Below are 15,247 nucleotides of genomic sequence, written 5' to 3' on the forward strand. Positions count from 1 at the left end.
ACGACAGTGAGCACAGCCTGCCGGGGACAACACTACACGATATCGCTCAGGGAGCATATCGTGTAGTGTGTACCCACCATTTCAGAGCGCTGCAGAGAAAAAAAAATCTACTTCCTTAAGGTGCATACACACTAGACGATATGCTCCCTGAGCGATATCGTCTAGTATTGTCCCCGGCAGGCTGTGCTCAATGTCGTTCATGACATTGAGCACAGCCGCTGAACGATATCATTAGCGATATCGTTCAGCGCCGGGCTCTCTCACCCATTTCCTGACATGCAGCAACCTGACGAAGTCGTCAGGTTGGCCTGCATGTCAGCGCGATGAACGATGAAGACGAACGACCCGCGGGAACACGCGTCGTCGTCATCGTTCATCTTTTTTGTGTTAAAAACGGACGATAAAGTGGACGACTGAACGATAACGATATCGTTCAGTCGTCCACTTTAATCGCCCAGTGTGTACGCACCATTAATGAGGTCATGCGATATCGTTCGTCGTTTGCCAGATATCGTTCAGCACAGCCACCGAAATTTTCAAGGGCTATCTTTTGCCATCGCTCAGAAAAACATCTGCTAATGGATAGGCCCCTTTAGTGTGCTTTGAGGACCGTAGTTGCGAACCCTGGAGTAGATATTTACTATACTGTATCATTATGTATCATTGCTGTGGTCATATTACGCTTCCACCCACCAGGTGTCACCCTGCTACTGCTGCCCCGGCCGTGTCCTATATAGCTGAGAGGCGTACAGGAGCAGCACCAGCACACCCAGCCTATCCAGTTAGTGTGCGCTGCCGACTGGCTGGGTAGAAGGTCACACACAAGATGGCGGCGGCGCTGGCTGTGCTGAGGGCCTCGGCTCCCGCCCGGCTTCTCTCAGGTGCGTGACGCGCTTCCCGCCCCCGGCGGCCGCCAACTTGCCCGCGCGCTGGCTACTAGTCCCCGCGCCACTGCTGCTGGCGCCAAAGTGGTTTCCCGCGTAGCCCGGGCGCTGGGGCTCTCAGTCAGTCAGTGTCAGTCACCCGGGGAGGGAGTGCCAGTGGTGGGTGGGAAACGTGATGCCCTCTGCCTGGGGACCTTGGTGTCACACACAACAGTGACAGACAGCAGCACACTTCCTGTATGCACTAAAACTAATACACCACTGTAATTGCAATGCCTGACTGTGTGATCACCATGTTCCTGTACTGCTCTATAGATTCTCCAGTCTGAACTATAAGTTATGCACCTTGAAATAGGGCTGTTTAATGACACTGTAATAGCTGGTACAACTTGCTGTAGAGCAGATGTGTGAAGCTGGCCAGCCTTTGCTATAATAAATGAGATCACCTCACTATAAGAAGCCACTCTATAAAAAATAGCATATCTTATATTCCCCCCCCCCCCCACCCACCACAATTGTTTGAATTTTTTATTTTTTTTTAGCATCTTATTAGTAAAAGGATAAAAATCTCACTCCTTGGGGTATATTTACTAAGGTGCGGGTTTTTAGAAGTGGTTTTGTTGCCCATAACAATCAGATTCCAGCTATTAACATTTATCTAGCACCTTCTAGAAGGTAAGTAGAATCTGATTGGTTGCTGTGGGCAACAAAACCACTTCTAAAAACCTGCACCTTAGTAAATATACCCCCTCATCTTGACTGATAAGTTAGTTATATAGATAAAATATTTATTGAACAAGTGACCACATCTATCTATAACCAGAATTGCTTTTTGCATAGTAATTACTGTACTGAATATACAGTGGGTCAAATATACACAATTGTTTGTGATTCAGGAAACTGAGTCAATCCAATTGCTGGCGAATACATCAGCCGCACTTTACGTCAGCCTGATCTCGCTCAAACCTGCTCACATGTCCCTTAAGGTTGCGCGCAAACATCAGCGAATTCGGGCGAGATGCAGTTCTGTTACCGGCGTTTGCCGCAATGGCAACTTGCACCCTGCGCGGGTAATTGGATTGACCCCAATGTGTCTGTAAGCTAGCCAGCAGGGTCCTCTTACCTCTTCAGATGCATATCCACTACATGATTTGCTCCATGAGCGATATCGTGTAGTGTGGTGTGCTCAATGACCTTAACGACATTGAGCACGCACACTGAACGATATATCGTTCAGTGACTTCACCCTCCATCATCCCCGTACTTGCAGAACCTGACAGTATCGTCAGGTTGCCCTGCAAGTACACACGATGAGGGACGTCGACAGCGACCAGCGGGAGCGCGCATCGCTGGTCGTTGACGGCATATCCACTGGGCGATATCGTAATCGTTCATTATATTGCCTAGTGGATATGCGGCATTTGTCTATTACTACCCAGTATTGTTTTATTACAAGTTGAGTCTCCCTTATCCAAAATGCTTGGGACCAAAAGTATTTTGGACATCGGATTTTTCTGTATTATGGAATATCTGCATACCATAATGAGATTTCTAGGGGAAGGGGCCCAAGTCTAAACACAGAATGCATTTAATCGCCAGAAAGCAAAGGTGTCACTATCTCAGTCCTGCTCCAAAAATTCTGTATTTCGGAATGTTTGGATATGGGAGACTCAACATGTACACTTATGTTCCCAATTGTAAACTGCAATGGAGTATGCTGGCGCTATATAAATAAACTTGCACATTGGACCTTGTGAATGCCGGGTCTCTCATCAGCCCTCCTACCTAGGCCGCGACGCCCTTCTCTCTTTCCCCCACAGTGGGAGCCATTTAGGGGGGGTTACGCCCCACCCACTCCTAATGGCCATTTCATTCTCCATTATTATATTGATGTTAATAACATTAACATTTATACTTGAAGTGTTTATAATGTAATGTGAGCCTACTATTTATTACATTTATTATTGCATTTCCCAGGCTCATTGTATGTACGTAACGGCGGGCTGGCATTATGGAGTCGCCATCAGAGTCCGAGGCATTTCAGTAACAATAAGATCCTTGTGGAAATGGATGAAGCAACCGGTAAGATGCGTAGATAAAGTCCCGTGTTTCTGCGTATAGCTCTTCATAAATACTTGCCAACTTTAGCATAACGTCTATGAGTCTCTGGGTATTTCGGGATGCTACACTCCTGGATCCCGCTTAATTTTTGGGAAGTGGACGCGGCTTTGATGATGCGTTTCTGTGTGAGTTGCGTCGCCGTGGTCACACTACGCAATGACGCCAACTGTGTTGCTGTACAGCAGGAGACGGAGCTGTAATCAGTCACCACACCACCCTGCACTTGTCCCTTGGACGTACTTTAAAATATTTTAAAAGCATCATACCCTCACTCATAGAGGGATAGTCAATGGTTTATCGCACCCGATCTCTCGTCTGAAGTGACGGGTGATCAGGGTGCGATATTTAAATTATGTTTGGGCGCCCATGCCTTATCGCGCATGTCGTGCCCAATTAGACCAGGTTTAGCCACATAAAACGGCTAAACCCTTCTAATGTCCTGGTTAGCGTGCCCAAACCAGGAACTTATCGCACATTTCTGCTTGTCACTTCAAGAGGGTGAAAATGAGTGCTCCAGTGGCTATTCGCTCCTACAATTGAATTGCTCCGTCGGGTGCCCCATTAGTCACAGCCGTGGGCGCAAACAAATTGATTCCCCCCCCCCCCCTTATGGAATACCTATTTCCGTGATTATTGCTATAGTTATTTTAACCGTTTTACTATAACGTTCAGAAACGTATATTAAAGTTTAAGGCCACATTTGACTGGCTCTATTTTTATAGGCCACAAGCACAGTAGGATAGGGCCCACAAAAAATCTGCTTCAGTGTGACCTGCTTGATTTATGGTATGACAGTTATATTGTTATCAATTGTATTCATTTTAACCAGGGAGCCAGGCTGAAGTGCTTGGCCACAGAAGCAGCCAACATTAATTGACTGGTAGTGCAAAAACCTTGCCCATAACATAAAGTCCGCTCTTATCCTACAAATGCTAGGACAGAAAACATCACATTACCAAGATGATCAGAACTCCAAATATTTTGACATTTCGTGGCATCCTCGTTTAATCATCCTGATCGTTGGGGTTTGCCTTTTATTAGTGTTTGATTCCTATGGTTACTGATAATTTACAATATATTCAAGCATGTGGGTGGCCACGTTGGACAGATTTGGCCCTTCAGCACTAAGGCAAAGCAACTATACCATATATGTGCTGTCAGTCCCCTCCCAAATAGGATTTATGGTGGTTTTTTAAATCAGTCTTGGCTGTTTTTTTACCCCTAAACGCTTAAGATTTTGCTTTGGTATACTCCACCCCTGAAACACAGCACATTTACTAAGTAATCACAGGCACCCCACCGATGGCCATCCTCAATGTATTATTACATGCTGCATGTAACAGTGCTTCAATTACTGTATTGTCCTATCTGCATGCACATGGGACGCTGCAATGAACGACACTATAGGTTGTGTAAGATGTTTTGTTCCGATCCGCATCGGAACAGTATATCATACGATGCATCGTATAGTGGGCTCGATCCAGACCCGCTCGCTGGATGCGTTCGTACGCAGCCAAAGTATGCAAATCCCGCAATTGCACGGCAAGGCATTAACACGCCCACTATGTCTTAGCGTGCGATCGCTGCGTGTATTTAGACGCCCACCAGCCTGTCATAAGATGCCCACTTTCCCACGTCATCTCCAGGGAGTGTATGCAACAATCGGTAAAATAAAGTACCATCGGAAGCCGAACGCAGCACTTGTGGTCAACTATACCCTACCGCAAGCACTGCGAGCGCTTCAGTGTGTAAAGCAACCATGTGACGTGTACAATGACGCTGCGTCTTAATTATGCACGCCTCTGAAACAGCGTTAAGACTCTCGGACACGCCTGCGTTCGCACCACCACACCCCCGTTTTCATTGACCATCCCGTCACCACCCACACACGGCTCGTCCTGTCACTCATTCTAGCGAGCTGGCTATGCGCAACGAGCGAACGCTTCCGGATCGCATGGACTAGTTCGCGCATGCGCAGATTGCAAACATCGGCAGGAGCCTAGCGAGCAGGTCTGAATCAGGCCTAGTGTGTACACAGCTTTGGATGCTAAGATGTGAGTCTATTTGCCCTGTGGCCCGTAGCCTAAACCTAAGGTGGTCAGCTCCACTGTTATCACTGAATAAGGGCCGCAGAGCAGCTTGCTGGTATACGTGGCTCAGGTTTCTGCCAGGGGTGCTATGCTTTCTGATCAAAGGCCGCAGGTAGGGCTTCAAGTTACTGATAAGGAAGAAATAATGCAGCTTTTGTCTGTCTCAGGGGTGGCTGTCATGAAGTTGAAGAATCCTCCAGTGAACAGCCTCAGCATGGAGGTCCTGACAGAGTTCTCTATCAGCCTGGAGAAGCTGGAGATAGACCGCGGCTGCCGAGGGCTTATCCTCACTTCTGTATGTTGTACCTGCACTGTACACTAGGGACTGAAGTACACAGCACTGCACATATAGTGTTCCTGCTAGCTTGTTTTAGCGGGGCGCTGCACCCAGCCCGATTTTAAAAGGGCAAAATCCACCCTACCCTTTTAGCGGTGCCCCACTAAAACATCTTGTCGTAAGCCTTCCCCACCCGCTGGTCGCAGTGTCCCGCAGGTGGGAAAAGTTGCGATGACCGATCACAGCTGGGTGAATAGACGCAGTGTGCATGCGCATGACCTCTATTCACCGTGAGGTGAGAGCTTGGGGAAAGCCCAGCACCTCCGTAAGTCCTGGGCACGTCCCCAAGTGTGACTAATTGAGGGCGTTCCGCAAGGACATGCCCCCTCTCCTGATCGACCACGCCCCCTTTTCAGGAGCGCACGCGCATTCGGCGTGCGCATAGAATGCCCTGCCTGTGAGTGCGCCCTGCCCTCCCCGCTTCCTAGCGGAACCACTAACATACATACTGTACAAGCTGCTTGTCTGGTATTGTCCTCACTTACGCGCAGGCCTAACATTACCGATTCATATACATTCTGCTTGTTTTGGGACTGGCTATATATACTGTAGATAGATATGTATATATCGCACATGAAAGTGGAATCCTTTAAGTTTTTGTCATTCTGCCACATGTTACATCATAAAGAATTTTTGCCTACAGCTTTATTCCTCGTTCAGCCATTTTATGATAGGAAACACATTTTTATCTAGTTTGTGTGCACTTGTATCTGTAAATTTGCACTCTGTTTTTTTATTCTTTTGCAGTTGATGGAATTTTTTTTTTTGTTAATTAAATGTTTCTTTTACATATTCGCTGGGTAGGCATTTCCTAAAATCTTCTCTGCTGGGCTGGACATCACAGAGATGTGTGGCAAAAGTGCCGAGCACTACGCCGCTTTCTGGAGAGCCGTACAGGAAATGTGGTTGAAGTTGTACGCGTCCAATATGGTGATAATTGCTGCTATTAATGTAAGTGCCTCTGGCCTAAAAACTTGGCTGTGCCTTTTTTGTTCTATTTTCTTACAGATTATTATTTCCATGAATTATATGTACTAAACGTTCCACAGAATAATCTCCTGTAGCTTGTCCACACGAGCGGAATACTTGCTTTCCGTTTCCAGGAGGTGACTACAACTGGTAAGAGATTCATTGATCGGACGCCATTTTGTCACGATCTCTTCCATTCTGCAGTGATTAAGTAGATCAATAGATATCTTGTTGGATTTGTGTCGTGTTCCGTCTGGAAACCCATTGCGAGTGTTCTCCAGCACGGATTAGCTTATCTGAATAATAACTCAAATACATATGACTGGATTATCCAAACCAAAATAAATGTTATGCATTACTCCTGCCAATTTGCTATAACTTTACAATTAGTGTAAATTAGGGGTAGGGGTGTGGTATGATATGTGAAAAGGTCATAATGTCATCATGTTGGATAAAATAGTCGACTTGACAGAATGCCGACATATCGTTCCAGGTGTGACTTAACTGCTCCCGATGGCTGCAATGGCCTCAGTGGCAGCTTCTGGATCTCGGCAGTCATGCGCGAGTCAGTTCCGGTGAATATACCGGAGCCTATCCCTAAACCTAATCCCAATCCCTAACCCTCCCTCTAGTGCCTAACCCTAATATCGGCATTCCGCGAATATTGGGAATTCGCATGTCGACATTTCAGACGTCAACACTGTAAACATTTTAATAATGTCAATATCGTAACTATGTGAATGTCAACATTGTTATTATGGAACTAAAGATGGCATCCCGTCCATTATGGACTCCTTTGGTAGCAAATGAATTGCGTCTTTTACTCCACAGGGATCGAGCCCTGCAGGCGGGTGCCTCATGGCTCTGTGTTGTGACCATCGCATCATGGCTGACGATCCAAAATTTGCCATTGGCCTGAATGAGACTCAGCTGGGCATAGTTGCCCCCTTTTGGTAATGTATGAACCAGGGGGACAGTTAAGAGTTGTGCTTGTTTGCGTCTTCTGCCTTATGGAAGTGTGCATTGTAAACCGTGATGGCGTGTTTGGAATTCAGCCTTACTCGTTGATCATGTAATTACACGCGTGCTCTGTCACACAACCAATGGGGCTCTCCCTCCCACTACCACTCCACAGAGCTGCTACAGCTATACAGTTTTGCCAGGCAGTTCTGCCCAGATATCTGGTAGGCCCCAATGCTGACGTCGGTGTGTGGGTACTCTTGGGGGCATGACCAGAGACCCGCTCGACATAGTCTTCATTAATGCAAATGTGCATGATGGGGTGGGTGGGAGGATGTTTCTCGCTTACCGTGTAATCTGTACCACCCCATTCTCCGCACCCATGCTGCCTAAGGTGAAGCTCTCACGGGTGTTCTTTCTATTACAATCACTTCTAAAGTGTCCATCATCCATACATTCAGTATTACCTCTTGAACACCTATCTTTCTACTTCAGGGTCCATAGGGTATCCACAGGATACCTTGGGGTATAGGTGATGACGTCAGGCATCGGGCACCATAGAGTTAAAGTTTTCAGCCTCACAGGATGCACTAGGGTCCCCCTCCTATACCCCGCCCCCGAGCCAAGGCATCTCAGTTTAGTTTGGTGCCCGGCCGGAGTCGGATGCACCTGTTAGAGGGGGGCCATGAAGAGCCCCTGAAGTTTTCCACTATGCAGCTGTGGCTGCACATCTGGAAGTACAGCATGGACAGTCAGTCCTGACGTCCATGCTGTCTTCCCTACACCCCCGCTGGTACCAGAACGCCGGTACCGATCCGGGGATGCTGGTAGGCATCTGGGGTCACAGCTAGCGGTGACCCCAGATGTTTAGGACCATGGCCGGATTTAAGGGGGACAGCAGGTAAGCAGCGGGGTCCCGCGGTGGGTTCCCCGCTGATACATGGTCCAGAGTCCCCAGGCAGGGGGCTCCCTGGGGACTGGCTGCAGCGTGGAGCCAGGTACTAACCTGCGCTTCCATTACCCCCCTGGGACAGCAGGACCGCAGCAGAGCGGTAGCGCTGCGGCGTCCCAGGGGATAAATGCATGCCAGGGGAGCGCGCCTTCCCTGTCTCACAGCCGGTGCCTCTCCCGCTGCACACAGCCCTCTCTGCACACGCCGACTGGCCCTGTGGTAGTGCTCCTACCCCAGGCCAGCCTCCTCTATGCTCCTCGGTGGCCATCTTCTAGAACGCATGGTGAACGCTGCTGGAAGTCTGGACGGAGGCATTGTGGTCTGGGTCCCCCCGCATACCTCTCCTCTGCTGTGGTCAGGTCTGTGTATGCAGCGCTGTGTCCTACCAGACTCTGTGTCTGTGTAGTTGATTTATCAGCGCTGTTAGTGCAGGAATTGATTTTCTTTGCATTGTATGTGACTGTGGTAGCGCTGCTGCCTGTACTTTCCTTTCATAACTGTCAGCCTTATCACTGTCCCTGTTCTTTCTGCTAAAGCCCTTGCGGTGCGGTGCTGCAGGGTGGTCTCTCGCTATACTAACAGTATTGGTGAGAGGGGTCACATACTTTCCACCATTATGTCTGAAAGTGACTTTCCTCTCCGGCCTCAGTGTACTACGTGTAAAGTACCTATAGCGGAGGGGGAGGGTAGCGCGGAGGGTCTATGCCGGCAGTGTTTTTTATTGGCGCGGCCAATTACGGTCACAGCATCGGTACAGGAGCCGCCCTGGGCTTGTTTCGCTCAGGCGCTTACAACCTTGGTGGGCCAGTTAGCTCCGCAACCCGCGTTCTCACAGATGGGATTGTCCCAGCAATCAGTGGTGTCGTCACCCATGCAGGGTTTCCCGAGGCAATTGATGGTACCCCGCAGTCTCCCTATTTCCCCTCTCCCGGTCTCTCAGGAGCCGGCGTGGGTTAATTCCCTGACTAGTTCTGTACAGCACTTGTCGGATGTGCTACAAGGGGAGTCTGTGTTGCGGCCACATAAGAGGCCGGTGGCGTCTGTCTGCTCCTTATGAGGATGACGAAGTGACGTCTGATGATGGGGAGATTCTGGATCTTTCCGACCAGGAACCTCTCCATACTAAGGAGGCGGACGCTAGGTCCAAGGTATATATTCCTGGACTTATTCGGGCAGTCCGCACAGCTTTGGTGATTGAGGACGAAGTTCCTCCAGCATCTAAATCCAAATATGCCTTTTTTAAGGATGTTAAGGGTGACTCCACAGTCTTTCCTCTTTCGGGTCAGTTGGTGGACCATTTAGAGGAGGCGTGGAAACAGCCTGGCAAACGATACCAGCCGCAGAGGCGTTTGGCGGTGGCTTATCCGTTCGCGGATAATTATTTTTCTAAGTGGGAATCCCCTCCACAGGTGGATTCTCATGTGACACGCCTCGTCCGGAGTGCCACTTTACCCATGCCATCCATGTCCTCCCTTAAGGATGCTACGGACCGCAAGGTAGAGATCTGCCTAAAGTCCGTTTATTCCCTTGCGGGGGGGGGCAGCGCGACCAGCTATGGCCATTTGCTGGGTTGCCAGAGCTATGGAGCGCTAGGCGGATACGTTGGAGGCGTCCTTCGAATCCGACTGTTCAGCTGAACAGATGAAGTTGATCGGCAATCTCCGGGATTCGGCCACTTATATCAATGAAGCGGCCTTGGATATTAGTACCCTGGCGTCTCGAATTTCTTCGGCAGCTGTAGCTGCTCGTCGCATATTGTGGTTGCGATCTTGGAAGGCGGACGCTGATTCCAAAAAGGGTTTGGAAGCGTTGCCTTTTAACGGAGAAGTTCTCTTTGGTCCGGACCTGGACAAAATTGTAGCCACGCTGGCGGCAGCCAAATCGGCATGTCTCCCGTCTGCAGCAGTTCCTTCCGGTTCAGGTACGTCGTCCTATCAGCCTTATAGGGCCCACGGTAGGCCTAAAGCACAGTCCTTTCCCCGACAGGCTGGTCCCAAAAAATCGGCTAAGCCCTGGAAACAGGCCTGGAGTACCAGACGTCCGGCCCCTAAGCCAGATGACAAGCCTGTGGCCTGACGGTCCGGGCCTCCCTTTGGGGGATCCCAAGGTGGGAGGCCGCCTGCTGCAGTTCGCCCGGTGTTGGTCGGCCACCACGACAGTCACTTGGGTTCTCGAGGTGGTCTCACACGGGTATGCCCTCTCCTTCCGGCACAGACCCCGTTTCGATTCTTCACCACGGGTCTGCCATCAGACCGGAACAAAGCCGCGGAGCTGCGGAAGGTCTTGCACACTATGCACCAGGCTGGAGTTATAGTGCCTGTTCCATTCTCCCAGGAGGGCCAGGGTTTCTATTCCAATCTCTTTTTGGTGCAGAAACCCAATGGGTCGTTTCGTCCGATACTCAACCTCAAAGCTCTCAACAAGTCTTTGCGGGTGCCGAAGTTTCGGATGGAGACCCTACGGTCCATCATTCTGGCGCTGGAACCTGGGGACTACATGGTGTCATTGGACATACAGGACGCTTACCTGCATGTCCCTTTTCTTTCGCGCCATCAGCAGTTTCTCAGGTTTGCAATCCACAGCGACCACTTTCAGTTCCGGGCGTTACCTTTTGGCCTGGCGACAGCACCACGTGTTTTCACCAAGGTGATGGCGGTCATGGCGGCTTCCCTGCGGCTGCAGGGAGTCCGCATGTTGCCGTACTTGGATGACCTTCTCTTAGTGGCAGGGTCTCCGGAGCTCCTTCTACGCCACTTGGACCTGACCATTGCGGTACTGCAACGGCATGGCTGGTTAATAAACTGGCAGAAATCCACCCTGATCCCCTCTCAGCGGATTCTGCACCTCGGAGCCTTATTGGACTCCTGACAGCAAAGGATCTTTGTGACGGGGGAAAAGATCTCTGCAATTGTGGGTGCGCAGTTGTCTGCAGAGCCGCCGGGTGTCTCTACACTCGGCGATGAGGTTACTGGGTTCCATGGTGTCGGTTTTCGACATGGTGGAATATGTCCAGTTTCACTCCAGACCTCTGCAGCACCTGATCCTGTCCAAATGGAATGGACTGCCTCAGAGTCTAAAGTCCCAGACGATGGTGCTCACTCCGGAGGTTCGCCTGTCTCTTGCCTGGTGGTTGCAGACGACCCATCTCAACAAGGGTCATCCGTTCTGGGTGGCGAATTGGGTCCTGTTAACAACGGACGCCAGTCTTCGGGGCTGGGGAGCAGTCTCGGGTCCACACTTGTTCCAGGGCAGGTGGACTCCGGCAGAAACGGAGCTTCCAATAAACATCTTGGTACTCCGAGCGGTTTTCAATGCTCTCCAGCAGGCACACCGGGTTCTCCAGGGTCACCCAGTGCAGGTCCAGTCGGACAACGCTACCACCTTGGCCTACATCAATCGGCAAGGAGGAACCCGAAGTCGGGCGGCTCTAGCAGAGGTGTCCCGAATCCTGGTATGGGCGGAGCGCAATCTTCCGGCCATATCAGCAGTCTTCATCCCGGGAGTGCTAAACTGGGAGGCGGACTTTCTCAGTCACCAGGACGTTCATCTGGGGGAATGGTCTCTGCACCCAGACGTTTTTCAACTACTGGTGGACAGGTGGGGTCTTCCAGAGATCGACCTCATGGCGTCCCGGCACAACAACAAGTTGCCGGTGTACGTGTCTCGCACAAGAGACGAAAAGGCGTCTCTGGTGGATGCTCTGTCCGTCCGGTAGACGTTCTGGTTCGCTTATGTTTCCTCCGGTTTCCCTTCTTCCGCGAGTGATCCGGAAATTCAAACAGGAAGGAGGGACGCTCCTGTTGATAGCTCCCGCATGGCCCAGACGGCACTGGTTCTCAGACCTTCAGGGTCTGTCTGTGGACAGTCCTCTACGCTTACCGCTCCGACCGGACCTTCTGTCACAGGGTCCTTGTTTTCACCCGGACCTGTCTCTGCTGTCTTTGACGGCGTGGTTGTTGAGACGGCCATGTTGAGGTCCAGGGGGTTTTCCAGCTCTGTGGTGCGAACCATGTTAAGAGCTCGGAAACCGTCTTCCGCGAGGATATACCATCGCGTGTGGCATACATTCTTCCAGTGGTGTCGACCGAGAGGTTATGCACCGCGGGAGTTTCGTCTGTCTAGAGTGCTAGCCTTCCTACAATCGGGACTAGACCATGGGCTTCGCCTTGCTTCTTTGAAGGTGCAGGTTTCTGCCCTGTCTGTCTGGTTTCATCGTAGGATTGCTACAATCCCTGATGTGCGCACCTTTATGCAAGGTGTTCTGCAAATTCAGCCGCCATTTGTTCCACCTGTGGCGCCTTGGGACTTGGCTGTGGTCCTGAGGGCTCTCCAGGGACCGCCGTTTGAACCACTGGGCTCAGTGGATCTTAAATGGCTAACAGCTAAGACTGTTTTCCTTCTGGCCATAGCTTCGGCCAGACGTGTTTCTGATTTAGGGGCTCTCTCTTGTAGACCCCTTTTCTTGATTTTTCATGGGAACAGGGCAGTGCTACGCACTCGTCCTGAATTTCTTCCCAAAGTTGTTTCCCAGTTGTACTGGCTTTTAACTCACCTGGCCTTTCAGTGGGTGAGGCCACTTTGGATGTTGTGCGGGCCTTAAGGACTTATGTTGACCGCACTTCTTCGTTTAGGAAGTCGGACGCCTTGTTTGTCCTCTGACTTCCGTAAAAAGGGTTGACCTGCTTCAAAGCAAACTTTGGCAGCCTGGATCCGTATGGCGATTTCAGAAGCTTATCTTCATGAAGGCCTGCCGGTTCCTCCTTCTGTGAAGGCTCATTCCACTAGGTCTGTGGGTCCTTCGTGGGCAGCTCGACGTGGTGCCTCTGCAAGGCGGCCTAGTGGTCCTCTGTCCACACCTTTGTGAGGTATTACGCGTTTGACACCTTTGCCTCTCAGGATGCTTCCTTCGGGCGGCGGATTCTCCTTTCAGCACAGGAGCGTCCCCACCCTTAAAGGATACTGCTTTGGGACATCCCCAAGGTATCCTGTGGATACCCTATGGACCCTGAAGTAGAAAATATGAGATATGGTAAGAACTTACCCTTGTTATCTCTATTTCTACGAAGTCCATAGGGTTCCACAAGACTCCCGCCCTGTCGCACCTGTGCTGCAGATGGGCTTTGCTCAGGTCACCGGTTTTTCCGTCTCGCTCTGGTGAGAATGTGATTCTTGTGTGTGTCCAGATCTTTTTTCTCTCTCTTCCTTCTCCTCCTCCGGCCTATGGCTTGGTACGTAACTGAGATGCCTTGGCTTGGGGGCGGGGTATAGGAGGGGGACCCTAGTGCATCCTGGGAGGCTGAAAGCTTAACTCTATGGTGCCCGATGCCTGACATCATCACCTATACCCCAAGGTATCCTGTGGAACCCTATGGACTTCGTAGAAATAGAGATAACAAGGGTAAGTTCTTACCATATCTCATATTTTATGTTTAGAACTATTGTATTTTTTATTTATTTTTTAAATCACACTTTTTGGGGTTTTGTTGTTGTTATTTAAACAAAATTCATTTTACTCTGGGTTGTTGGCTTGGGGAAGACTATACCCAACTTCTTTCCTGTATCCTCCTCAGGTTCAAGGACACCATGATGAACATTGTGGGTCATCGTGTGACTGAGCAGTCCCTCCAGTTGGGCCAAATGTACCCAGCTCCAGCTGCACTTAAAATCGGGCTTGTGGACCAGCTAGTTCCGGAGGACAAGGTGCAGAGCACGGCATCTGCAGTCATGGCCCAATGGCTTGCCGTCCCAGGTAAAGTCAACGTAACAGTATGTTAGCTTTGGCATGTAATGCAATGTGGCAAGATAGCCGCAAGCACTGTTTTGTTCTAAGTAGTGGAATTTTAATGTACAGGGAGTAGAGCCACATAATGGAGGAGCTAGTTGAATTATTCACCAGAGCAATCGAATCGCATTCTCCATTAATGAATCCTAGACGAGTAACACTTCTACAACAATACTGAAGCGTAAGAGTTATGGTGCCAGCAATAAATATCTGAATACAAGCACTCCACATATGCATGTCTGATCCAGCTTCTCTTATTCTCCAACCAGCATCCATAGCTTGGACCTTCTCATTTTTTTTGTATATTTTGTTGTGTCCTCCTGCTGGGAGTTGTGCTACCAAAGGATATTCTGGGGCGCCACACTCCTGGCTACAGAAGAACTGCCTTGTAAAAAGCCAACATGACAACCGCCTACGTTGGCTTTCCTGCTGTTTCATGCCAGTATTTCCGTTCTTCTCCTACAGATCATGCCCGTCAGATCACCAAGTCCATGATGCGTAAGCCCATCATAGACCGACTCGTCAAACAGAGGGATGCTGACATCAACACTTTTGTCAGCTTTATCACAAAGGACTCCATCCAGAAGTCTTTGCAGGTGTACATGGAAAGGCTAAAACAGAAGAAGTCGTAACTGGCCAAGTGGATGATGAGAGTTATTAGAGCCATAACCTGCCGTATATCACAACATCCCTAATAATGAGCGAGTGACGTCGGAATTCTGGTCTATCCGCCGTTACTTTCATTGTATCTAGTAAACTGACCGCTGAATCCTGCAGGGATATTGAATCTTCACTGTATGTGTGTAGTGTAAATATTTTTGCCTGCAGATGGGTAGAGACTCAGAAACTCGCACATCTTCTTCTTTGTACGAACTAATAAAGTATCCAAAATATTTTGAGACGACTAAAGCTCTCAAATGTTATATGTTGTGGTGCACATCAATATTTTTACTGGATTTTTCAACCAAAACTATTTATGGAACACAGCGGACCTCAATATGTTTAAAAGCTTAATATCTGCATTACCCCTTAACATTCAGAACTGATTTGTTTTACTTTTTTTTTTTTTTGGTGAGGGCTCAATAAAATAAATTACATTAATTTATAAACAATAAAAATAAAATAATGCAATTCCACTGCAGATTGCATTGC

General features: G+C 49.4%; 1 protein-coding gene across 2 annotated transcripts; it reads left to right on the plus strand.

Annotated features, from left to right (window-relative positions):
* Positions 1–749: 749 nt before the first annotated feature.
* On the plus strand, positions 750–15,018 carry ECI1 (enoyl-CoA delta isomerase 1). 2 transcript variants are annotated; one of them, XM_088464738.1, is made up of 7 exons: positions 750–881; positions 2,862–2,966; positions 5,263–5,390; positions 6,237–6,383; positions 7,233–7,354; positions 13,884–14,062; positions 14,561–15,018. In XM_088464738.1, the coding sequence occupies exons 1-7, from the start codon at positions 827–829 to the stop codon at positions 14,725–14,727; spliced, it is 903 nt and encodes a 300-aa protein (XP_088320864.1). In that variant the 5' UTR covers positions 750–826; the 3' UTR covers positions 14,728–15,018. The 2 variants fall into 2 exon arrangements, with proteins under 2 accessions (XP_088320864.1, XP_088320865.1); XM_088464739.1 differs by lacking the exon at positions 750–881 and adding an exon at positions 1,029–1,121.
* Positions 15,019–15,247: the final 229 nt, after the last annotated feature.

The sequence above is a fragment of the Taudactylus pleione genome, unplaced genomic scaffold, assembly GCF_031769625.1.
Source record: "Taudactylus pleione unplaced genomic scaffold, aTauple2 ptg000061l, whole genome shotgun sequence".
NCBI lineage: Eukaryota > Metazoa > Chordata > Amphibia > Anura > Myobatrachidae > Taudactylus > Taudactylus pleione.

Bases quoted from the DNA above. Each gene is read 5' to 3' on its own strand.
- ECI1 (XM_088464738.1), top strand. From the start codon at position 827: ATGGCGGCGGCGCTGGCTGTGCTGAGGGCCTCGGCTCCCGCCCGGCTT. The intron at 6,384-7,232 runs GTAAGTGCCTCT...TTTACTCCACAG, and splicing joins TGATAATTGCTGCTATTAAT to GGATCGAGCCCTGCAGGCGG. The intron at 14,063-14,560 runs GTAAAGTCAACG...CTTCTCCTACAG, and splicing joins CCAATGGCTTGCCGTCCCAG to ATCATGCCCGTCAGATCACC.